The sequence below is a fragment of the Pholis gunnellus genome (genome assembly GCF_910591455.1).
Source record: "Pholis gunnellus genome assembly, chromosome: 9".
Lineage (NCBI taxonomy): Eukaryota > Metazoa > Chordata > Actinopteri > Perciformes > Pholidae > Pholis > Pholis gunnellus.
In genome coordinates this window covers 22,294,745-22,314,702 of record NC_136535.1, presented here as the reverse complement: position 1 = coordinate 22,314,702, position 19,958 = coordinate 22,294,745, and the positions used below count along the sequence as shown (strand labels likewise).

Here is a 19,958-nt window from a genome sequence, read left to right as displayed (position 1 = left end):
GTGTGTGTGAGGAAGTATTTCTGTTGTTTCAGCAGTCAGTACAACATCGCTGTAACTCAGCCAGTCAAACAGGAGCCGATGATGGTGTCCGATATCAAACGATGATACATTTCACGAGTCTTCTGGACATGATTTGTTTTGACAGGGTACAGAAGAAAAACAATCCATCCTTCCCTACGACTGTGTCGGCTGACGAACACGGACACTCACAGACCCCGAGTGATGATAAGGGGGGGGGGGGGGGGGGAGTGGATAAACTAGACATGAATAGAGCGGACAGGGAAGCGCTGAACGGTGGTCTAGCATCCGACTCTCAAAGTGTTCGGGGCTAATTAAAGGTCTAATTGCTTCTTGCTGAAAGGCAGCAGTACGAGAGAAAAAAGGGACTGAGATGTAACAGCTGTTTGGAGGATGAGGTCAATGTTATGTGCAGAGGCTTTCTGAGCACCAAGCCGGATTATAGAATACACCAAACGCGAGAACAACCAACTATTAAAGCCACAAAGACTTTTGAGAAACTGTCAGTGGTGACGCTGAACTAGAAGAGGACGGTCCTCCTGCCCGCAAAGGAGAGAATGTTAGATCCCGTCTGCGTACTTTGTTACAGATGTGACCTTATCTGTTCAGGACACGGCGCAACAAGCGAAGGCCAAGTGCGCTGTCTTTTTTTTAAAACATAAAAAAAAGAAAAAGAACTTTAAAAACATCTTTGTTCCCAATGCCGTCTCCCAGAGTTCAGAGATGGTGAGCTAGAAGCGACAACTTCTGTGGCCCAGATCAGCAGGCCGTGACGGAGGACAGAGCGGCGTGATTGTGCTTGCCAGACAGTCTGAGAACTGAACATAATACACGGCAAACTACATCAAGCACTCGTGAGGTGGTTGAATCCATTTCAAAAGGAGCGTACTTTCTCAGATGAAACAACGTGACGAGTATCTATCATCACTTTTACTTTTTCAGGGTGCTGGATCTGGTGCTTTCCACAGGACTACTTTACATATACCAGGATGTGCGTCAACTTAAATGTGACTGAACCTTTGTTACCGTGCATGCAAATTAGGGCTGCTGGGTGGGGGCTAAATATCATCCTGCTTGGCGCAGCAAACATGAATATGAGATCGATTCTGAGATGATTCCACTGGCTCTGTTAAATGAGGCAAATTATACGATACGTCAGGCCCAACGACAGCTGAGGGCCCATGAGGAGAGCATTGTGATCCGGGTCCTGTCGTAACGCACCAAGGGGCTCTCGGTCTGACAGAAAATCTAAACCAAATGTCCCCCCCCCCCCCAACACCCTCTCCCCTTTTGGCAACCGTTCAACCCCTTGGCCACAGGACACCTCACGTCATGAAGAAACACCCTCAACTGCCTCCCAGCAAAGCAGTGCTCGGGAAATGTTGAGGATCATTTCACAGGTTATTTCATGTGTCTGTGTGTGTGTGTGTGTGTGTGTGTGTGTGTGTGTGTGTGTGTGTGTGTGTGTGTGTGTGTGTGTGTGTTTTCTTGAATCCCAGTTGAGCACATACTCCCACCACTAAATGAGAATCATATTTGAAACAATAAAATAAACATACATACACAGTTAAATCAAGATGACAGTAAAAATATCAATACAAAAAAAAAAAATAGGCATGATAAACGACAACAATAACTAAAAATTATTCCAGTGTAAGTGTTTTGTTTGTGTCAGTAATCTTTGTCCTCAGAGGTGCAGACCAAACCAATCTGCGTATTAAAAAACATCAAAGAAAAAGAAGAGAGGAAAGAAATGATAACATGCCAGATCATGCTGTGTACCACCGACAGTAGGGGGCGCCGGTCAGAGAAATGCTGGAGCCCCCCCCCCCCCCCTTCCAGCAACAAGCTAACCCAGGAGGAAGCATCTTGAGAGCCTGGGTGGGGTGATGAGTAGGGTGGAGCCGGATGGGTCCCGGGGGGTCTTTTCTCTGCACCGCAAGCGCATCCTGTCTGGGACGGGGTAGGAGACGGCGGAGCCTCGTGTCGGGTTGGAGTGAGAGCGAGAGAGAGGGAGGGAGGGAGGGAGGGAGGGGGGAAGTTGAGAATATCCCGACTCCACCTGACGGAGGGATGGAGATGATGTGGCGTAGCTCATGGTAGGTCGATACCTACTTCTCTCTCTCGCTCTCTAGCTCAGGTAAACAGTAGGGGGGGGGACGGGGGACGAGTGACAGGTATGAATAAATAAAGCGGTAACATCTCCGGATCCAGTTCACTGTACATCGCCGTCGTTGTGTTTTTCACGTATGCTTGTCACAGTTTTTAGCGGTTAATTATACACATCTGATTCCAACAGTTTATTTAGCTTGCAGCAGGCTGTGGGACCCTTTCCACTTGTCCTTCCCTACTTTCTCTTCCACACTTGTGGATTTTCTCCTTCTCCGGTCCTCTGTAGTGTTTCTACTAAACAATCAATTCTCTTTGCTTTCATCCGATTCCTTTTCCATGCATATTATAAACTTCTTCTTTCCTCCTTGCGCCCGTCGTTCTCCCGATCACTCCCTCTTTCTAACATCTATAGTGTGGTGAGGTTTTCCCGCCGTCTCCCCCTCTTCCTGCTGTAGAAGCCCCTCCCATCCCTCTTGGCCCACCCATGCATTAATCCGTTCCCTCTCCCCTCTCCATCCATGCATTTGTGGGGGTCACTGTTTCTTCTCTCGAGTGGTGATGGTGACCAGTTGCTTGGCAGCCTTGGCGATGTCGTAGGCGCACTGGATGACCTGCTGAGTGAGGAGTTGGTAGTCCACCGGAGGGCCCCCGGGCTCCGAGGGCGCCGCCTTGCGGCACTCTATCTGCAACCGCGAGGCACTGGACGCCAACAAGCGGAGGGAGCAGTGCACTGCATCCAACGCCGGGCGCTACGGAGGAACGAAGGGAATCAAAACTCAACTCACATAGTGTAGACACATAAAGACAGATGAGAAGAGACACACCGAGACAACGAGAGGAAAAGAGACACACAAAAAGAACAGAAATACGAGGAACTTACTTTGGGGAAGAGTGAGGCCATCTCAGTGACAGCAGAGTGGATCTTCTCAGAGCACGGAACGAAGCTAAAGAGGAGAGAATTTACTTTATTTAGCTTAGCAGCTGATGAGATGAAAGAGGCAACAAGGTTGTCTAGTGCTAAATTATGCTTTGAACAAGTACAAACATTTTTATATATGTCCAAAGTACAACCACAACATTAGCGCACAACTCCCTCAACAGTGGCTATCGCAACACTAACACCTGCATTCACCTGGTGCAGCCGTTAGTAAGTGTGTACAAGAGAATTTCTGAAAAGATGATTCTGGCGCTAGATGTTCCTGTGACTTCTCAATGTGTGATCCAATCAAGAGGATCACTTGTCAGCGAGGGTATAATGAGCATCGTTTATTCTCAGGTAGTCTTACCTGTCGTGTTTGAACTCCTGAGCAGCCCTGAGCAGCTCCTGGATGTTCTTGGTCACCTGCTCAGTCTTCAGTATGACGTCCTCTGTGCAGGGCAAGGTGGGGTCCGGCTCCCAGGCGTCCCCTCCTCCCTCCTCAGAGTCCCCACGACCTTCCTCCTCACTGCTGCGGCCCATACTGACGAGAGAAACACATAAATACACCTTCATCAACACCTTGGATTAAATCCATTAATCACCCTGTAACACTGGAAGAGTCCAACATCTAAAGAGACAGCCTGTTGTTTTCTCATTAGCAAACTGACAGTAAATATCATTAACCCTTTCTGTGTGTGATACGAATTTACAGGACTGCATAGTAACAAACACACAAACACGGAGCAAATAAAGTGAAATATACATTTTCAGAATGATTGTAAAGGTGAATTAATGACAAAATGTTTAGATTAACATAGATAATGCCATTCCTGTTAGCGTATATGTAATAATAGTGTCTGCAGAGAACCTGTATTTTCTTATTTTGCCAGAAAACCAGAGTAAATCTGGGGTTGACTTTCACTATCGCTGTCACATGTGATGCTGCAGGTGGTGCAATGAGCTGTCAGGGGGCATGCTTCTCTGGGGGAGGAGGGGCCAACTTTGACTGTTAATAGCAACATATTACACCATTTCCCAAAAGAATCACGAGAATAAAGCACACTCATCAATGACTTGCAGTGTGTCTGACCTTAGCGAGAGGTCGTATGTCTGCGTGTTGTCGTAGTCGCTGTCAGTGCCACTGCCGTGCTTCTCTGATTTCGTCACCTGGGGAAAGAAACAGGGCAACAACACGCTCCATCAGGGCAATTATCACCCAGCTCACCAAACCTCCTGAGCCGTTCACTCCCGCAGAGCTTAACAAATAACTCCTCCCACAAAGATCAAGCATCTGTTCCCTGTGAATGGGATGATTTCAACAAGAAGTCCACTAAGTTGTGTCAAATCATCGGTTTGAATATTTTAAATAATCATTCCTTTTCTTTGCTTCACTGAAAAAATGCAAATAATTTGGGGATGTTTACATTTGAAGCCCAAACATTTCCAATATTCCAAGCAGCGTCTGTAGGAGACGGATTCTGATACAAAAATGTAAATCCATGATCTCAACCTCCCACTGTAGATGGCGTGCCCGATCATGAAAATTCAGAAAATCAGTCTAGAAACCAAGCCGGTAGAACTCACCATGTATCGGCCCATCTCTGCGGATCCAGACAGATGATGGCCTCCATACGGCGCTGTACCACCCTTCCGTGCCTGTGAAAAAGGAGGGGAACACACGGACGGGGGGAGGAAGAAGAGAGAGGTGGAGGGATAAAGATAAGAGGAGAAAGAGAGATGTGTGGACGAAGAGACGGAGAAGGGAATGAAAGATCAGCAGACAGATGGATGAAGACACGGGGGGGTAAAAAAAGAGTGAGGGGACAGAGAGAAGAGATGCTTTTATAAAACAGCAGAAAAAACAAGATGAATGAGCCAGTGAGAGCAGCGGCAGCTCACCCATCATCCCCTCAAGACCGCATGCCTCTATAGTTATCTAACACTGAAATGCAAAGAACACTGTCAACTAAACTAGCTTGGTGAGGAAGGGCTGCACACATCACGTCTAGAATGGACTACACACATACTAACGTTGATCTCCATTATGATAATGCATAATGAGCAGCAGTCCTATTATACTATTGGATGAAATGGCAAACAATGCAATGACAGATAGAATGCTTACATCCAGAGGATGCACGGCTGCACTGCAGTGAGCAAAGGGACAGACAGGTGAAGAGACAGACAGACAGAAAGGAAACAGACAAACAGGTAAATCTCGGTGTGCGGCGATGGTGACTCGGACACGACTCCGTGGAGGTCTCCCTAGAATGGCTGACAGACGTGGTTGAGTGTCTGCATATTGTAGCTTTCTGTTAGTTAAAAGCTGCCGAATGCTACAACTGGTCAAATGTCCTTCCCTTTGTGTGTGTGTGTGTGTGTGTGTGTGTGTGCACTCACATGTGTGTGAACATAGCAAAGCCTGAATAAATTAAGCAGCTGTCCAGAGGCAGGAGCGCTAACTGGGAGGTCAAAAAGGGGTTGAGAAGGTGAAGATCAGAGGGTAACGAGCAGGCCGGAGAGCGGAGGAATCAGAGGCGTCCCCAGGCAACCAATCAGAGAGCATAACCCCTATTTCCCATCTTTCTCCTTCACGCCACAGTTATGCACTTCACCCTTCATGGTGCTACAAATCAGAGGCCGAGGTCTTATTGTTCTGAGACAAACTTCACATTTAAATGGGGTTCAAGCACAACTGGAGCTGTTAAAGAGAAGGATCGGGAACTGGGATGCAGGGGGGGGGGGGGTAAAGTCGAAGGGAAATAGAGAGATCAGGATTGGACTATCACCCGTCAAGCAGGCCGGAGAGAGCCAATCATGGCCACCGAAAGGAAGGTGGGAAGTAGAAGGGGGCCGGGGGAGTTCTAACTTACGCTGGGTGTGTTGAGGGGCTGCAGGCGGGCTGCCAGGGAGTCCAGGACTGGGGGACCATGGGCCGTGGGGCCGGGGGCCGCCCCCGGTTCGTACATTGAGAAGGCCTGGCGGTCCCTTCGGTGGGGATGGGAGTTGGGGGCGACCGAGGAGGGCGCTGACAGCCCCGGGGGGTCCCCTCCTGTCCCAAACCCACTCAGGCCCCCTCCGCCTATTCCTCCTCTCATCCCGCCCCCATGCCAGTGGCCTCCTCCACCGCCCCCTCCTCCTCCGCCAGGTCCCCCTACCCCATGGCCAGCTGCCCCCCCAGCCTGCTGGCCCCCCCGCAGCGCACTGTTCTCTGTCTGCATCCGCGTGATCTACAGGAGAGGAGGAAGGGAGCAAGGAGGGAATGAAAGGAGGGATGGAGGGAGGGACATGGGGAGGTTGAAGGGAAGGGAGGGGGGCGTCAACTGAATGGTTAAAGACAAGCATCCAAAATCACAGGTACAGTAAAAGGCTCACACAAGCTCATACATGTTAACTCACATCAGTACCGGGGAGGGAGGGAATATGTAGTAAAGACACTTAAATAGGTTACATGTCGAAGTAGGGATTAGTTTTTGGGAATGGGATGGAAGAAAAACACAAAAATGTGTATATATATGTGTGTGTGTGTGTGTGTGTATATATATATAAATATATTGTTTTGAAGGGTAAATGAGGGCTCACCTGCACTGAGGTACTTTAACCACAGTATTTGTTATCTGCGGTGTTTGTGCACATAAGTGAGTGCTTACAAGTTCAACGCGTCACTAAATCCTCAAGTCACATTACGAAAATAAACACATGAATGAATCATGAATCCCCATAAGCTGACACTAGCAGCCACTAATGAATACGACGAGCTAATGATGATGACAACTCGCATAAAAACCAAATGAAGCGACCACGAAGAAACGTGATATTAAGTGAAAGCTGTCTGAGCTGAAAATGAGTATCTGTCGCAGCCCTCGCTCCGTATCAGAATGACGTCTGCTTTAGTTACTGAATCACACTGAAAAGCTGTAACCACATACATCTTCCAGGGACAACACTGTAGGAAAATGACAAGACTGTCAGGAATAATACATCAGCTTGCAAAAGACATTAAAATATTCACTTGTCTCTCCATCATCCTGCCCTCCTTCTGTCTGAATCAATTGTTCCTTCTCATTTTGCCACCCTGTCTAGTCTTCAATACTCTCCCTCTTTGTCTCGGCTTCATCCTCTATCTGATTTAATAATAGGTAACTTCTATATTTCAGGTTCTTATGTGGACCTTTTTAAGAAACAATTGATGCTGGCCTTTCTTGCTTCATCCCATCTCTCTTCCCTGCCCCCGTTTGTTCTCTACTCTTATCAAATAACGTAAGAAGTGAGCTAAACTCCCACTTTCTGCTTTCTCAACATTCTGCTGTGGTTAAGGTTCTGCATAAGCTGACCCCCCTGACCTCTCGTCTCTGCCTGTCCTTTCCTCCGACCCTCGCCCTCCATACTTCCCTACCTCCTTCTGGAGCCGCCGGAGCTCCTCGCTCAGGTTGTTGTTGACCTTCATCAGCTGCTGCACCTTGGCTTCTGAGGAGGCCAGAGCCTTCTTCACCTCCAGGTACTCCTGCAGGGTGATGGGGCCGTCTGACAGGTCTGATGAGTCCATACTCTGGATTGATAGGACATACAGGCAGGCAGGCAGATGGACAGGAAGAAAGACAGACACACAGACAGGTGGACAGAAAGGCACAGAGAAAGTGAGGAAACTGACATTGGGAGACTTGGGAGGCTATTCCAGGGTAAAAAACCCAATGTGGAACACCTCACTTCTTTATGAATCTGCTGTTAACTCACCATTCTATCTTAAATACAGTATGTAATGTATGCAGTCTTTCTGATTCGGGGTTAGGAAGTATGAATTAGTGCCTTTTAAACTGGATACAACACAGCTTATAACTGTGTGAGTGTGAGAGGAAGTGGGCTGGCATGCAGCCTGGAGGGTCAGCACTACAGCTGATCACACACACACACACACACACACACACACACATACATATAGACAGTGGTGCCTCAGTTCTTGCTCCCAAGGCACCATCTGGCCCCACTTCCTGTGACCCCCGGAGCATGCTCAAACACATGTCTTTACCACTCCCTAAAAGGCTGCATAAAACATCTTTCATTGACTATTCTTAAGAGCTCTTTGTTTACAATTCATCCACCTCCTACCCAATCCATTTCTGTTTTACTCTGATGCCTCCACTTAGTCCTATAGATAACACAATGCATTAACTGAATACACTGACATTTGATACGAGCGCAACAAATTAATGCACATATTTTTAGAGTGCAGATGGGAGTGGAACCTCACACTTGCGGTTTGTCAGAGTTCTGCACAATGAGCTAAACAAGTCCACAGGAGCAGGAGATAGTTACTGGTTTAGCTGTTTACTTTGTCATTTCTACCACTCCCACTCTGCACCATTCCTCCCCTCTTTTCCTCTCTCGCTCAATCTCTTCTTCTCTTCCCTCTCAGTACACACACACACACTCTCTCTCTGTGTGTGTGTGTGAAACAATGCCTCTCTGACAAGCACTCAGAATAGCTGATGATGTCACTCAGGAGCTATGTGGCAGCCCTGACTGTGGCCGCTCCCCGCAAAGCATGCTGGGACAAGCAGTCATGAAGAGGAAACCATGGAATATCTTTGCTAGCTAACGCGACTGCTTTTCCAATATCCTATTCGAGAGGAACGTGACTGAATTGCTGAGAAACATTTTAAAACTCAAGAGTGTGTCGGCCTGTTGCAGAGTTGTGTATTATCAAGACTAAACGGTGAGTGTGCACGCGTGTGTTTTAGTACTATACCTTTGCACGGTTGCTGCGTTGCGTGTTGTTGTTGTTCTGGGTGGTCAGCTCGCTGTCTGTGTCTTCATCCGACGCTACGCTGTCGTAGTCATGCTGGTCATCATCAATGCCCAGATCTAATGGGTCTGACAAAGCAACAAATGTACATCTATTACACTACTCAATATAAAGTGGAACACTCCATGCCTTTAGGAATGCTCAGACTGATAAGACTGCTCACTGATGTTGGGGGTTTCCATGTTGGTTTCACATAAGAGCCAGTTGTAAGATTTCTATTCAGATGAAGATATACATGTAAACGTAACTCTTTAACAACAAATCCCAAAGAAATCACCCGTCTTCCCTTCGTCACTAAGTTGCTGGACTGGAGCTCGTTCAACATGATGCTGCTTGGAACAATAATCACGTGTGCTTCTAAAATGTTTGAGGCTTCAAACAAAGCTCCACATTGTTGTACAGAGCGGTGTTGCAAAAAGTCCAAGTGAACTGACATATCCATCTATATTTGTAACTAGGTTAAGTTATATGCCCTTGTTTTTTTTTTTGCTCTTCTTTAAAAAGCTTAATAATTGCCTTCAGCCCTGCGTCCTTAATTTGTCTGTCCCTTCCTCCCAGTGTCTCACCAGTAGGGCTGCTGAGTCCTTTCCCCTGCTGTCTCCTTTTGGCGTCACTCAGGATGTCGATGATGAGCGTGGCAAACTCCCGCGCATTGAAGCGAGCCAGCTTCTGACGGCCCTGAGAGCAGAACGAGTCAGCAGTTAGAACTTGTCTCATCAGTTGTGTGGAATACATACAGATACAATCCAGCCCACAGTCAGTGGTTCGCTGCCTGTGGGACCGCTGTGGTCAACGACCATGTGCTGTGGAAAAATACAGTCATACTTTAACACTCATCACACACACACACACCATCAGAAGTGTGCTCACACGCTCACTCACACACACACACACACACGGGGAAATAAACCGTGCAATTACGCGAGCATGCTGGCATCCATATAAGAGAGTAAAAAGTCCCTTTCAAATGAAGTGCTAATCTGTAAATACTGCACGAAGCGATGTGTTATTCATAACATATGTCTTTGGAAGACAAAAGCAGGTAAAAAGTTCAACTCTAAATGCGTGCGAGGTGTGTTTTTCTTCGGTTTCCCTCCATAAACAGACAACACTTACTGACCACAGTGAAGTGCCCAATCAGGGGAAGAGCCAACGTGAGCGACGCAGGTGTGTTTTTTACTGTGTGTTAGAAGTCAATGTTTACACTAATGAGCCACACAGACGAGGAGAAACTATGTGAGAGGGCATATGGGAATTCTCTCTCACACACACTCACAGAGAGAGTGAGGGAAAGAGGGGGGGGGGGGGGGGGGGAGAAACACAGATGGATTACATCTTTTACTCCTCTTTCACAGGCGAAGAACATCCCTCGTCAATTTCACACTCATTCTCGGCCTCCCCCCAAAACACATACGCGGTCCAACTCTCTGAGATATCCCGATGCTCTTTTTTTTGCTTTTTGCTCGCAAGTTCTTTCACCGTAGTTTCTCCTTTTTCTCAGTTTCATGACTGTGCACAGGTAAGAAAAATCGACAACACCAACAAATACGAGTGCATGCATGCCACCTGGGATTGTCTGCACTGTAGGGTTGTGCATGTATGAATGTGTGTGTGTGTGTGTGTGTTTACCTGGTTGCGTGTGGCAGAGTATTCAGGATTGACTGGAAGGAAGGGCACCGCGCTGCGCTCTGTTACCAGAGTGCTGTGGTTCTGGGTCGTAAGCCACACTGGAGACACAAATATGAAGCAAAAAAAAAGTCTGTGTGTGTTTAGCAAGGAACACCCAGTCCATCCACCCACACGTGCATACAAACCAAAACAACATAACAGTAGATCCTAAAACTGAATTCCGGCCCCTATAATCCACCGTTGTGATTTGAGCCCTCCCCTTGTGTGTGTGTGTGTGTGTGTCTTTGTATCCTTGCCACTTACCTGCGGTGCTTCTGTCAGAAAGCACAATTTGACTGCTACTGAAGGAAAAGAGAGAGAAGAAATGGAAAAAGAGAAGGAGACAGAACGAGAAAGAGCCAAGGAGGAGGAGAGAGACTCAAGAATTTCGGAGGCCCTTCCTCGCTCCGTCTCTCCTCCTCCCTCTCTCTCCTTCAACAGTCCTTTTCCTTTTCTCCTCACTCTGTCCTTCAAATTCACTCTCTGTTCTCTCAACATCTACTTTCTCTTCCCCTTTCCTTCTTAAACTTCATGTCAATGCTGTCATGTTGGGGGTGTTTTCTGTGACTTTAAACATATAGTTTCCATATAAGGACAGAGTCCGCACACAAGACAGATATGTCTGCTTCATAGAAGGATGTGACGAGGGAGGAGTTTAGGCTCACCCGCATCGTTTTCTCTGCGATCGACCTCGTCATAGACGTCCATCGCCAGCTCCTCAAACAGCCGGTTGTTGAGCTGTCACACACACACACACACACACAAGCAAATTGAGCCCAGATACAGTATATATTAACAGGTGTATTGGTTCATGCCTACACATCAGTGCTGCAGATGCCAGTGTGAGAAAACAACCTGATGCGCAGTCACTTAGCTGAAAATGTTAAGATTTTACATGACTACATTTTCTGCCTCATTTTGAGACATTTTGACAATATCACTCTCAAAATCAACTTTGTCAGATTTTTACTGTATTTATTTACCTTACTCTTATTGCTATTATATTCTATTTTTCACTGGTGTCAGTATTACTTCTTTTACACTTAATACTTGTTATTCTATTGGTCATACATGTTTATATCTTTAATATTCTTCTGTCTTAATCTTTGATCAAACTCTGGCTCAAGATCTTCCTTCAGGATGAATAAAGTTCCATCTCATCTTAATCATGCTAAAACTTCTGCGTGATGATTTGTGAGTACTTTAAGTACTTTAAATGTTGATAACCGTCCATCAGCTCTCAGTTTCTTTGGATTACCGAAATATGGAGCTGAACAGATGGCCCCGGAACGGACAAACATAACTTTGGAAAGGAACAGAAAATCTGGCTGATACACCAACCAACCTTTTGAACCAATGTTTCTTAATTACTCTCCGTTCACATTAATTTCAAGGACACAAGAAAACTTGCTCAATTTATTGACTAAAAACTAACTTGACAATTCTTACCATTTTCTGTAATGTAAATAAGTCATCATTTAAACCTACAATTCAATCCAACTCACCGCTTGGAGCTTCTTCTTGGCAGCCTTGGCCAATTCTGAGAGGTCCAGACTAAAAAAAACACAGAGAACAACAGTCAGACAGTCACCGCGAAGATGCAGTGGAGTAAAGAGACGGAGGGAGAGGTGACGGAGGAAGACATGGATATGGAGAGAGTAGCAAGAGGTGAATGGATGGGAAGGGAGTTTGGTTCAAAGAGGGGAACAGGGAGGATACATTTATTTAGGGTGGGATGCCTTGGGTGTCAGACTGAAAGGGCTAGATGTAAATGGTGACTGACATTTAGAGCGGTCTAAAGCTGACAGCAACTCTCTGTACAGACACAAAGTGCATCTGTGATTTGGCAAGCTACAGCGCTAACATTTTTAAAATAACTGCACATATTTATGTCTACAATATGTTGCTCTAGACTCAAATGCGTTAAGACTGTAATGAAGTTTTAGCTCACAGACATACGAGCTAGAAATAAAACCGCTTCCTGCATTATCTTTAATCTTATTTCTGGACAAACTGTTGTTTATGTTGCCACTAAGGACACATGCTAGTGTGCAAGGTGAGTGTATGGATATGACTGGTGTGATTCTCCTGAGCACAGCAGCACCTTACTTACTGCAGGAGGCCCTCTGTCACTATTTCCTGTATTTTCTAGTGATAACAGATTAAGGCCTAACAATCTCCCCCACTCTGAAACTGCTGAAGAAGAGATTGTGGTGTACAAGAAACATCTATAAAAAGATGGGGTAGCAGACAGAGGGGACTGAAATGAAGGAAGAGATTCTAGGGGGGGGAAAAAAAGGAACAAGGAAAGTAAAGATACCTCTGTGTCGGGCACTTAGGACGAGCTCTGGCTCCACCAAGCGCAGCGAAATGGAGAGAACAGAAGACGAGTGAGAAAAAGGAAGAAAGAGACAGAAAGAGGGGTAGAGAGGCCACATCAAAAACGCTTCAATTGTTATTATCAAGAGGAACCATTTACCAGAACAGAACAGATGCAAGTGGAGTTAAGACGGCAGCTCAGAAGTAAAATACTTCCTTACATATGCGAGTGTATTTTTAGGCTACTTCTCTGACTCAGCTGAGAAAACCCCAGCACCCATCAAAAATATTTGAAAGAAGCTGTGCCAAGTAGCACTGAACTTGATTTATCATAACCCGACTGTGCACTTCTGCACCTCTCAAACCAAAACCTGCAGTTTAGGATTAATAAACCAAGCGCACCTCAAGTGTCTAAATCACCGCGTGTACCTGTAATAGCTTCGATCGACATTTACGATAAACAGACGCCTTTCATAGAGACCTCCTTTAATTACCTCCTTTTTTTTTTGGGTGGGGTTACATATACTGTGGTGCCACCCTCTGGTCACAACACTAAACTGCATCAGTATCAATTTACCCACGCCAGGGAGACGCAGTGAAAAGAGTAATGGAAGTATAGTCAGGTAGCTACAAAGTCCAAGTATACTAACAAAGACACTTCATCCAATCAAACCACACCATGCATGCAAACGCAAGGAAAGCATAACCACTTTATTACTAAAACAATAGCGTCATGGTGCATACCTGTCTGCCATTTGAGGAATGATATAATGGCCATTCTTGTGATCTGAGGAGAGGGAGAGGAGGAGAGGAAAGAGGAAAGGAGACTGAACAAGTGGCTAACAGCTCCCGCATATGTCACTGAGGTTAACTGCAATGTACAAGGGCATGTGAGGCGCACACAAACGGGTGCAGTGGGTTACCTGGACGCCGTCCACAAAGGTAGAAAGCTAGTCTGTCCGTCAGTTCGTACTGACACTCGACCAGCCGCTCTGCTAGCTCTATATGACCCGCCTGCCTGGAACACAACACACACAAACAATTCCATTTGAGATTTGATTTAAATGCAAACAGTGTTATTAGTGAAGTAGCGTTTCCACTGTTTTGTACCTCGCGTAGTCCATAGGCGTGCGTCCGTTGATGTCCGGTGCTCCGGGGTCAGCGCCGTACACCACGAGCAGCTCGGCCTGCAGGATCTGCCCTGCCTTGGCTGCCACATGGAGCGGGGTAGTGCCTTTCTCCTGGAGTTGGACACGCAAACAGAGTCAGGACAAGAGACCTGGCATAAAGAGAGTAACTGAACAGCACGGCTCATTTCTAGACGAAGTGAGTCGGCCAGTAGATTTTGTCCTGACCGGGTGGAAGAAGTTGGCCTGAGCGCCGAGGGACAGCAGCCGAAGACACGTCTCCAAACTCCCCGTCCGCACACTCGAGTGTAGTTGCTAATTAAGAAAGCGGAGAGGAGAGGAGAGAGAGGAACACAGAGTGTCGGGGGTGGAAACATTAAACGTCGTGAAGAGACAGAAACAGACAGAATCCCCTTATTAGCCCGATGGAGCTCCACAGCATTAGTGATCATCATTACATCCTGCTGTGTCATTCAGACCACTTCCTGCCAGGCAGTTACAGGCATGAGTGTGTGTGTGTGTGTGTGTGTTTAGAGATGCACATGTAAGTTTTTTTATATGCGAGCTCTCCCACTGATATCTTTACACAAAACATAATTTGTGCTCACACATGCAGTTCAGCAATATGGCAATATCCGAACACGCTAATTATGTCGAAATCCTGCTGTGAAGTACTGAGCCCTCACCTTACTGAGGTCCTTGGTGGTGACGCCGTCATCATCACGGCAGGGCAGCTTGTGCACAAAGGCCAGCATCTGGTATTTGGCTCTGATGAACTCGGACTTAGTGGGACTGGACCAGAGTAGAAGAAGAAATACTTCATTAATCCCTCTTTGGGGAAATTTAATTTTACCACTCCGTTGTTATTTTTTGCATACACAGGATGTATAGAGAGGCATTATTTGCCGCCCCACGACATTCAAACCTCAGAAAAAGTGCATTAATCTGTGTTTAAGTATCAAGTTTTTACCGAATGCCACAAACAGCTGATTTGTATTTTGGAGTGAAAAGCAGTTCAAGCTTTGAGATCCCTTTATCTCCTTTGATTCTTAAAGTCTTAAGAACTCGGCTACACGCCTAAACAAGACTGCGGTTTCCCACATCTTACTGAATGAGCCACAACGGATGGGTTACTACTGGCTTCCTGCTTGTTTTACAAACACAGTTACACAAAATACAATACTGTGAATGTTAAGGGATTAGGCAGAATGTTCTTCCACACATTTGTGACATGACTCATTAAGTGAAAAGAACAGAAGATTCAACTGCTGATCTCATGACACTCCCATAGCCACATTTCAACCCAAATGAAGCACGACAAACCTACAACGACAAACCCTATCCTGCGTTTAGATACACAAAAACCCTGAGAACAGAACAATATTCATTAGGAAGGTGATACATGACTACGAGACGACTGTTTAGAGGGCATTAAGGAACAATCGGGTGCAATAGCTCTTCACTACTGCAAACAGCAGTTAAAGGTTATATAACATTCCTGTTGCAGCAGGGACAATCATTTCCCACAGCAAAAGTGCGATAGTTTTGTTCAGTGTATGTTGAGCCTGTAGGGAGTATACTTACTGGACTTTGTCCTGGGGGTTGGGTTTCCTACGACCGCTCTGTACCTGAGCAGGGTCCAGGAGACTGTGTTCCCATATGGAGTTGGCCCCGTTACTGGCCAAGGTCTGGACCATCTGAAACCCACATGCAGCAGGGACTCAACTGACGGTTCACCGCAATGCAAGAAAAATATAAGAATAACCGGGTGTCCCCTTAAAGCCCCAATGCTATATTGTTTGTTTGCTTTCATGACCAAAACGCTAAAAAGTTTCCCCAGTGCCGAGTCAGATTTCTGTAGTCGTCAGCTTCTGGACCTCAGGAAGTGCATTTGCTTCAGCTTAATTTACCCTTTATTTCTCAGCCTTACCTGCAGCAGTGCGGGAGGCCATCCGCTGTGCCTCAGGTGCTTGACTATGGAGATATGGCGGCCCAAGCTGCGGTGGACTGAGCAGCATTCGTCACAGATCAGGACCCCGCGGTTGATGCTGGTCCAGCCCGGGTCTGACAGGGAAACAGAAAGAGATGAATGCTATTACAAGCCATATGAAACAATGCTGGGTGTGACGCTGAGACTTTGCAGCACTGTAATGAGCAACAGCACGACACTTAGGGTGATCCGATGTCACCAAATTACAAATGAATGTGTCATTATATATATATATATATTACAGTATTATACGAGGCACATTAATAGCAAAGCAAGCATGCACTTAAGAAGAGATTTCCAGAAAGTAAATATTCCTCGCTGCAAGGAATAGTCAACAAGAACATACTGAATTATGCCATAACAATAGTAATATTTTACTTACAATCATTTACAGTATCTAGACATGAAATTCATCAACAGTAATACCGCGATATGATTATATGAAGAACATACACATAATAACACTGAATCATCAGACAGTGTGTTGTGCGAGTTGCTACAGTTAGAAGATGCCGTGTGGAAGTATTAAATACCTCGATTATTACACACACACTAAATATTCCATATGCTGGGTTATACTGTCATAGCGCAGTATACGTGTTACTCACTAATGAACCAAAGCATGCACAGAGTCCTGCTCACCAATGTGGGGCTCAATTGAACCTAGAATTATTTAAAACTTAGTCTCCTCAGTGTTGTACAAAACTGCAGACAACAATATGCAGTAAATAAAGTTAAGTCAGAGTCCAGGGGACAGAAGCCCAGAAGATTTTCACCATATTATATATTACTGGTTATACATATGTGAAAAGGGGAAATGTTGTCGAGTTCTGGGTCCCATTTATGCCCCCCAGGAGCCTGATGCGATGAAAAGCTCACAACTCATATGGTCTGCAATATCAAAACAATTATAATGCAGACTTGGATGCATTCGCAAACACGCAAACACACACACACACACACACACACACACACACACACACATCTACTATCTGTATTAGTCACTCTCAGGCGGGGATAAAACTGTCTGGGCTTAGGGTATTAATGCAGCTAAAATAGTCCATCATCAGATGAACTGACGCGCTGCAAGTGTTTTCGCCCCGCAGAAAGACGTAGCAGCGATGCAAAAGGGCTTTGATAAGAGCTATAGCCTAGTTTAGAACGGTAGCCCGTGGGCTCTGAAGGCTGGACTGCAGCAATGTAATTCCTTAATCTTCGTAATAAATATTAAAACTCCCACAGGCTACGCTATCTGCTTGGCTCGCTGGATCAATACGAGGATACACCATTAGGCTGTTAGACCTGAAATTATTGGCAGCTGGTATTGGACAAATCTGCAGCATGACATAATTTAACCTAAAGTTGGCTTAATTTATTAATAAAACATGGACATTTGTTTTTAAGCCATGCATAAAAGCATGTACTACATTAAGTATTAATGGTGCTGAAATAAACACTGTAACTTTTGCTTGCACATAATTACATCATTTGTTTCTACACTAAAGCTTGGCTTTAATTCAATATCCAGGAGCAACGTGTAGGTCCGCTTGCTTCATCTTTTCTAAGTTTTGCTTTTTAAACCCGACCAAACATCGGTCACAGCGTCAACAGAATCATTTGACAACACAGCACGATGAAGGAATTAGACACCACTGTCAAACTGCTCTAAACGCTTGCACGAGAGCTTCTGATACAATTGCATCTGCGCTCAATAAAAGAGTTTACTATCATGACAACGTGATTCATTGTTGCTGTAAACTGTGCAGATTGCCACGGCATGACATTAAAGCCTCCTGAGGCTTGGCTTGGACTGGGAGTATCAGTGGTCCTTTGTAGCCATGCCATCGAGTTGTCCCCACGACACAAAGCCGGGGTAGTAGGGAGGTGGCTTGTTGTCACCAGTGGCTAGGTCAGCACTTTGCAGAGCGCACTGCGTGTGTGTGTGTGTGTGTGTGTGTGTGTGTGTGTGTGTGTGTGTGTGTGTGTGTGTGTGTGTGTGTGTGTGTGTGTGCATGTCGTCATAAGGAGGGGATACATGAAAGGAGCTGATGTAGTAGAAGAAATATACAGCTAGTAACAGGTACACCAACGCAAAGAAGCCCACCACCATTGTGAACAACTCTGTATTAATGTGAGAAAACCCAAGTAAAGAAACAACACTTGCAACACTCACACACACACACACACACATCGACCATACTGTAAATTGCTATGGCGTTCAAGGGAACTGGGGTTGGATAGTGCTGGTCAGTTTATGAGGACAGACAGCAGGAGGGTTAGTAAATATAATAGTAGCAGGAATGAGGTTCAGGTCAGAAAGCAGAAGTAAGGTGCAGCCGGCATGCTTTTGAACACTGAGCAGTAGAGCTTTATGACAGTTTTGCACACACAGAGAGACACTGCTATCAGGGGGAGCAGCTGTGAAGAGGGCAGCTGTAGAAATGCATGTAAAGACGAATGAATGTAAGCAACACACACACACACATCAATGAACAAGTGCTTTAAACGAGACATGAGGGCATGTGAGGCTACAAGGTAGAGGCATGGGAAGGGATACCAAGGTTGATTTGGCACTACCTCACTTTCTGACATACACAGATGGGGGTAAACGAGGTAAACAGATCTACAAACACGAATACTCATTGTGGTGGTTATACCTATTTCATACACAACAATATGGGCAACATGCTGCTTTTCTCTGGTGAAGTCAGAACATATGTATTCGTTTCGACTTCATTGTGAATCAGGTTAAATGTTCCACTTTAAGGTGGCTTTCAAATGGATTCCCTCAGCGTTTGTAAAAATGTAATTTCTAAACTACGGAGAAGACTAAAAATACAGTGAAATAAATGAGTATTTTATAGAAACCTTAACTCAATAAGGTAAGCTCTTTGGTGGTTTTCCAACAACCTACGGAAACTACCAATAATGAATGTCCGATTCCTTTAAAAGGACTAACTGACGGCGCGTTAGCTGAACCCGCTTATAGCAATAACTTGCCGTGTAGCAAAAGTTAGCTGGAGCGGCTAACATTGAAGCTAAGCTAGCCAGGTACACAGCCTCAAAACGCCGCTGGAAAGAGCTAACATTAACACAGCATATAAGAAATATAAGTATGTTGCTAGTATACAGTGTGTGTAAGCTAAATGTTTAACAATAGCTAGCAACGCAGTGAGTCACAATCGCCTGCTCGTTAGCGAGGCTAAGCTAACGCGATGAGAAGTCTGCCCCGGTTACGAAAAATCAAAACAAACGTCTCTTCAAGAAGAAAGGCGACATAAATCTGACACTCAGATCCACAATGCAGAACATTACGTGGTTGTCCTCGCTTATGGTCAAATGAATGTGCACATCAAGCCGCTTAACTAACGTTGGGCAGCTATTAACCACAGATTTTTCCCGTTGTGACAACACGCCTATTTTTCACTGTTTATTTTGGGCCTAAGCGACGCTTGGGAGCCCTGGCCGTTTTCCTGCTCTGCGAACCCGCTGACAGTGACAGCAGCTTCGGCCCTTATTGTCCCACCGTATCGCCCTCCCGACGTATTGTTCCAAGTAAAGTGGTCTATTTAGGATTTATTTTCCCTCCTCCCTACCTGGCGCACTGCAGTCGGCGCAGACCTCTGTCCTTTGTAGCTTTCTTGACATCTCGAAAGTCGGTGGATGGCGGCGATGATGTGGTGGTTCGCCCTTACTCCCCCGGAGCTACCGACCGACGTCTGCTGTCTCCCGATGCGGCCCTTGAATCCCCGGAAGCCGGGTGGAGTGATCGGTTTTCCCGGGGCCAGCTGACAGTTGGATTTCCCGTTTGTTCCTGCGGTCTCTTCGCCCACGTCCACTGCCGAAGTCAAGCCCGGAGCCAGTGCTATGCGAACATGGTTAATCCGGCTGTTTGTATGAACCTCATAACGGAATATTTACTAAATCTGTTCGCTGCATTGCCTGCAACTCACCGGGAGACGGCAGCTCTCTACCTGTCAGTTTCCGCACACACACCCAACA

At 45.9% G+C, this 19,958-nt stretch overlaps 1 protein-coding gene across 3 annotated transcripts; it reads right to left on the bottom strand.

The window, feature by feature from the left end:
• Positions 1-1,433: 1,433 nt before the first annotated feature.
• On the bottom strand, positions 1,434-19,916 carry git1 (G protein-coupled receptor kinase interacting ArfGAP 1). 3 transcript variants are annotated; one of them, XM_079165982.1, is made up of 21 exons: positions 19,553-19,916; positions 15,897-16,030; positions 15,551-15,663; positions 14,653-14,758; positions 14,195-14,281; positions 13,950-14,080; positions 13,763-13,857; positions 13,584-13,626; positions 12,841-12,867; positions 12,026-12,074; positions 11,186-11,258; positions 10,482-10,579; positions 9,419-9,530; positions 8,796-8,920; positions 7,446-7,598; positions 5,923-6,279; positions 4,634-4,705; positions 4,140-4,216; positions 3,417-3,590; positions 3,011-3,074; positions 1,434-2,879 (listed from the first exon to the last, which is right to left on the bottom strand). In XM_079165982.1, the coding sequence occupies exons 1-21, from the start codon at positions 19,602-19,604 to the stop codon at positions 2,664-2,666; spliced, it is 2,358 nt and encodes a 785-aa protein (XP_079022108.1). In that variant the 5' UTR covers positions 19,605-19,916; the 3' UTR covers positions 1,434-2,663. The 3 variants fall into 3 exon arrangements, with proteins under 3 accessions (XP_079022108.1, XP_079022110.1, XP_079022109.1); XM_079165984.1 differs by lacking the exon at positions 5,923-6,279; XM_079165983.1 differs by lacking the exon at positions 12,841-12,867.
• Positions 19,917-19,958: the final 42 nt, after the last annotated feature.